Source organism: Patella vulgata, chromosome 6 (genome assembly GCF_932274485.2).
Source record: "Patella vulgata chromosome 6, xgPatVulg1.2, whole genome shotgun sequence".
Classification (NCBI taxonomy): Eukaryota; Metazoa; Mollusca; class Gastropoda; family Patellidae; genus Patella; species Patella vulgata.
The window spans coordinates 61497295-61503123 of record NC_065884.2 but is presented as its reverse complement, the minus strand read 5'-3'; the positions used below and the strand labels follow the sequence as shown (position 1 = coordinate 61503123).

Sequence of the window (5829 nt, the reverse complement as noted above, 5' to 3'; positions counted from 1 at the left end):
TATCTAATCAAAGAGAGGTGTTACTCATAGGCATAACCTGTACCTCTATCTAAGCTCAAATCCGAATGAAAATAGTGTTTATAATAAAAGAACAAGCACGACCGTACTATAGACCAGGAACTGGCCATGGATGAAATACAAAAATCCTGGTCCAAACACACAAGATGAACCCACGCTGTAAATCCTACGGAACGTTCTTGGCCAGTAACGGAATTGAACCCGCTACCCCCTGGTTAGTGAGTGGAATAAACCTATAGTACTTTAACGCTATAATTCTATGTTAATATATTACTAAATGTTTTTTATCGCACAATCTTGGAATAATTTAACTGATGAACTATGTGATTCATTAAGATAGATAAAATGTAAATATCTAGATTGAATTTTGATAGGTTAATATTTCAAGCTTTAGCCCTAGATGTAATATTTGAATTAATGTTTTATTTCCCACATGAATCAGAGTTGAGAGATGGTATATTTTATTGAAATGTCCAAACCTCTTCTTTGGAACTAAATAAGAATTGTTTATTCTAAACTGATGCCAGCTGACCACAATGGTTAATTTACCCGACACAATCGATGATCATGTAAGTACATTTATTAAATACTAGCGGTAGAAACGGCGTAGCGTGGGTATGGCCATGCACTGCAAGTAGCATAACTCTGCAACCAGAAGTGGTACTCCATCTCCACCAGACCTATGTTACTCCCCGGTCCGAGCTAACCCTGTACAACAAATTTCAATCTCGGGACAGTCCTAGTGTAGCCGCCAACCCTGAACAGACAGATAAACAAACAAGCGACAGTCACAAAAAATAGTTTAGATTAAAGTTTCCTTCCTCGATTGTGTATTTTTCGAACAATATTAACCTTTACGCCGCTTTGATTTACTCAAATTAAAGTTTCCGATCTCGATTGTGTATTTTTCGAACAATATTAACCTTTACGCCGCTTTGATTTACTCAAATTTATTAATCTATGTTGACAATTATCCCAATTTTTGATACAAATACATGTATTTAAATCAATTTCAATTATAGGCCAAGAATGATAACAAGGGCGCTAAAGAGACCACCATGCTTCGTCTGACGAGAAAGCTGTACACACACGAATCAGTGGAAGCTGCTTATAAGCGTGAAGATAAACCAGTTGATTGGAAGGACATTCTAAAGGGATGTTCTTGCTCTAGGATATGTTCATTTCTCTTGAAATTCATTCCAATCATTGCAGAAGTTCAGAAACCATACATCAAAGACTGCGTTGTGAATGATCTTATTGCTGGACTCTCTGTGGCCTTCATGCACCTGCCTCAAGCTCTTGGCTTCGGCGTCCTAGCTTCTCTTCAACCCGTCAATGGCCTCTACACTACCTTCTTCCCACTCATCTGCTATGTTATTTTCGGTACCTCTCCTCATATATCTTTTGGAACCACCGCTATCGTGTCCATGATGACCTCATCGGTAGTGGAGCGCGAAGAGGCTGTTTATTGGAGCACCCTGAATATTTCCTCAAATATTTCCATAAATGATCCAGCCATTCAAGATCAACTGATGGCCTACAAGGTCGAGGTATCCATGACGCTTTGTTTTGTGGTTGGGATCATTTTAACGGTAGTGGGCATCCTGCGTCTTGGATTCGTCTCCACGTACCTCTCGGAATCATTCATTGGAGGATTTACCTTTGCTTGTGCTATTTATATAGCAACCAGCCAACTGAGCAAAGCACTCAATATATCGGTTGGAATCGTTTCTGGACCAGGGCGGTTACTGAGGTACTACATAATTCTTTTTTCCAAAATCCACGAAGGTAACTGGGCTGATTTTCTGATCGCTGTTTTTACTGGAGTTATAATTCTAGCTGTAAATATCGGTGTGAATGAACGCTTTAGAGATCGAATGAAGATACCAGTTCCTATTGACCTGATAGTTGTGGTACTAGCTACCCTCATTTCTAAATTGGGCAGCTTTGAGTATAATCTAGGAGTGGATATAGTTGGTGATGTAAAATCTGGGGTACCAGCACCCCAGCTGCCGGATCTATCAGGATACATGTTCACCAGAGTGGTAGCTGATAGTTTCCTTATAGCGGTTGTTATATTTACAGCTACAATATCAATGGCCAAACTGTGTGCACAGATTCACGGCAATACTATCGACGATAATCAGGAAGCATTTGCTTATGGTGTTACCAACATAGTTGCTTCTTTATTTATGTGTTTTCCTGCTAGTCAAGCCCATCCCCGTACCATGATGCTTAGTACGTTAAAGGTAATTTAAGTTCTATTTTGTAAAATATCCCGAGCTTCCATCTTGTAGGGGGTGGGGGGGGCGAATGGTTAGCCTGTCATTGAGACAACTGGCGTGGTTTCGAATCCATGGCTGTACGTGACAAGGGGTAGGGTCGCCTGTCTAACCTCGTGGGTTTTCTCCGGGTCCTCCGGTTTCCTCCCAGTGCTAAACACCCATACGCGCAAGCGAATTATTTGAATACAAAATTAAAACCATATGTTAGTCCCGAAATGCTTAGTACGTTAAAGGTAATTTAAGTTCTATTTTGTAAAATATCCCGAGCTTCCATCTTGTAGGGGGTGGGGGGCGAATGGTTAGCCTGTCATTGAGACAACTGGCGTGGTTTTGAATCCATGGCTGTACGTGACAAGGGGTAGGGTCGCCTGTCTAACCTCGTGGGTTTTCTCCGGGTCCTCCGGTTTCCTCCCACTGCTAAACATCCATACGCGCAAGCGAATTATTTGAATACAAAATTAAAACCATATGTTAGTCCCGAAATGACATAGTTTGTGCCGAGTGGACGTTAAACCCCATCTCTCTCTCTCTCTCTCTCTCTCTCTCTCTCTCTCTCTCCTTCTCTCTCTCTACATCTTGTCAAGATTTAACTTAAAAAACACTGATCGTCTTTTCCGTTTGTTTCAGAATATATCTAATTTTGACAAATTTTAAAATCCACTGTAAAATATTCTTACTTTGATGATTTAATTAAACATACATTATGCAAGAGCTAAATCTGCCTATTACAGGTTTGTCTGAAATGTTATATAAACTATTAATTAGACATTTATTAACCACAAAAAAGACCATAATGGACTCTCGATCGCATCAGATAGTCGAGATTTTAACTAGATTAAAACGGTTCGCCATTTAAAAATTTAATTTAAAAATGGGAAAGCGAGCCTACATGTAAGTCCCGATTATACCAGTGCCCTGGTTACCACTGTGCACACATCTTGTCAAACTTACAAACAATGATGTCTTGGCTGAGAATAAAGTAATTGAAATGAAATTTTCAATATTGTCTTTTTTTATGATCTATTTTTGAATTATTATAGCAAGAATGACCAACTCTTTATTAAACTCTTAACTAATCTATCTTTAATTAAAAAAACAAAATATCAACGGTAGATAATCCCGTAGCTTGGATTCCAATGAGGCCACTAAGAATTTAATCATGGATTTTAACTTTTAACCAAACATTTGACCATTTTGATTAAGATACATTTTTACCGTATTCGTTTTCGGTCGTTTTAGCCGTATCATGTTTATTCGACTGCCGAGGCTGTCGAACGTTGCAAGGTTATCAATTCTTAAAACATTTGTTAATGAAAAAGAGCGAGAGAGGGGACAAACATATGGTTCAACTTTTAATTCAATAATTCGGTTGCGCGTAGGGGTCTTTAGCTGTGAAAGTAAACCAGAGAAAATTAACAAGGTTGGACAGGCGACCCTACACCTTTTGACGTGGGGAGCCGAAACCACGCTACTTGACACAGCTCATGATTAAAAAAGAGCAAGCGTTAAACCATTCGGCCAGCCCACCCCCACCCCCAACACACACACACCAAATCTGTGTTACTACTGAACGATTTTGGAACTGTTGTTCGATTTAATGATTCAAGACAGATTTAAGACTCTCCATATATAACTAACTCGCTATACAATTTTGTATGGGTAACAATTTACGTAATATAGCAGTTTCGAACTCACGAGTTGTATTCCATCTGAATGACTAGGCAGGACTTGAAATACCCTGGTTTTGCTCGGATTCGAACTGACCACACGACTACCCTACCCACCGTTCCCACCCCCTGTGAGCTCAAGAATAATTATCCCTGTTTATTTTATTATAGGTAAAATCTACATTGAGTGGTGTATCATCGGCTCTGTTCGTCCTGGTTCTCCTGCTAGGAGCTGGGCCGCTGTTCTCCCATCTACCCATAGCTGTGTTGGCAGCCATGATTATTGTTGCCATGAAAGATCTGTTCGCCCTTATTAGGGTTCTACCATATTATTGGAGGGTCAGCAAATCAGATTTCCTTATATGGGTATTGACAGCCTGTGTAAGTCTTGCTACTGATTTAGAAATTGGGATCTATTTCGGAGTCTCCTTTTCAATTTTAACTGTTATGTTTCACAGTTGTCCACAATGGGCAAAGGGATATTTATTAGCCCGAGCCAAGGACGAGGATCTGTATCTGGACAAATCATCACGAGTTGGTTTAGAAGATGTCCACGGCGTCAAAATATTCACCTTTGACTCTAAATTATATTTTGCTACGGCGGAAATATTCCGTAAAGACCTGTACGAACAAGTCTACACCCCAGTTAAGCTAGAAATAGTGGAATCTGAAAAGGGTCAAGAATTAGCGATATTGCCTCCTATACAAGGGAAGACAATCCATCATATAATTATAGATTGTAGTCATATCACTTATATTGATATCACGGGTATAAATATATTAAGACAGCTTGTTGTGGACTATAGGCATATGGGTACAGAAATATTCCTGACTAAAGTGCCACCTTTTACAGTCACAGCCTTGGCAAATAGTAATTTCTTTGATGTACTGCCCATGGACAGTATCTTTTTTGATGTCAATGACGCGGTGCAACATGCACGTGTTTACACACAACCACCACCAGCAACTCCTTGACTAACATTCTAATTTTCGTTTCGTAAATAAAAGCTTTCGTGGGACAGTCGCAAAATTTCAACACTTGCTTCAAAACAAGTAAATCGTGGATAGATCTCCACGAACCCACCCATCCACCCACGCTCGGCTAGGTCTAAATATTATAGTCAACTGCAGATTTGGTCAAAGGTCAGGAGATGTAAACCTCAACACTACACCTAACCCTAGCCCTTACCCAAACCTTAACCTACATTCTCGTCAAGAATCACGTGCCCTAGCCCTGTTTACATCTCACGACCTTGACGAAATCTGCAGTTGGCTCTAATTTTTAGACTTTACCACCTACACCGCTAGAGTAAGAAAATGTTGACATATTCTGTTTATAATTCAACATTTAATTTATCATTTTCTATCCGCAGTGTCGTTCAACACACCCACCCAGTACCGTGGGTTATTCCTTCGTTGGTCGCAAGTGTTTAAATTTTACTTACTTGTATTTGACATAGTTGTACATTTGTAAATAATTCCATTATAAAATAAAAACTACAAGTGTACCAATCTGTTCATGTATACAACGGTTTATTTGAATATACACGAAAATTGGAGGGCCTGACAAGGTCAACTGTCTAGTCCTGTGTACACATTGTCGTGCACATGAAAAGCTCCTTGGCAGATGGAATTCGATGTGAGTGTAGGCCATAGCGCTGCTGCCCAGGCAAAATTTCCCTCATAGCACACTGTATGACATATGTCCGTCTTCGTTAGCCCAGTCGGAGCAGAACAGTAGGACGTTGAACCCTATTTCATTTCATTTTATTTCTGGTGTTTCCACCTATTTATACAATCTCGTGGATGATGAACATCTTTCAAGTTACTTTATCAAGTAATTGTGACCTTTAGAGCTC

At 39.7% G+C, this 5829-nt stretch overlaps 1 protein-coding gene across 1 annotated transcript; it reads left to right on the top strand.

Moving 5' to 3' along the window:
• The first annotated feature begins 455 nt into the window (after positions 1-455).
• On the top strand, positions 456-5461 carry LOC126823584 (sulfate transporter). Its single transcript, XM_050552503.1, has 3 exons — positions 456-587; positions 1041-2267; positions 4142-5461. The coding sequence occupies exons 1-3, from the start codon at positions 555-557 to the stop codon at positions 4943-4945; spliced, it is 2064 nt and encodes a 687-aa protein (XP_050408460.1). The 5' UTR covers positions 456-554; the 3' UTR covers positions 4946-5461.
• Positions 5462-5829: the final 368 nt, after the last annotated feature.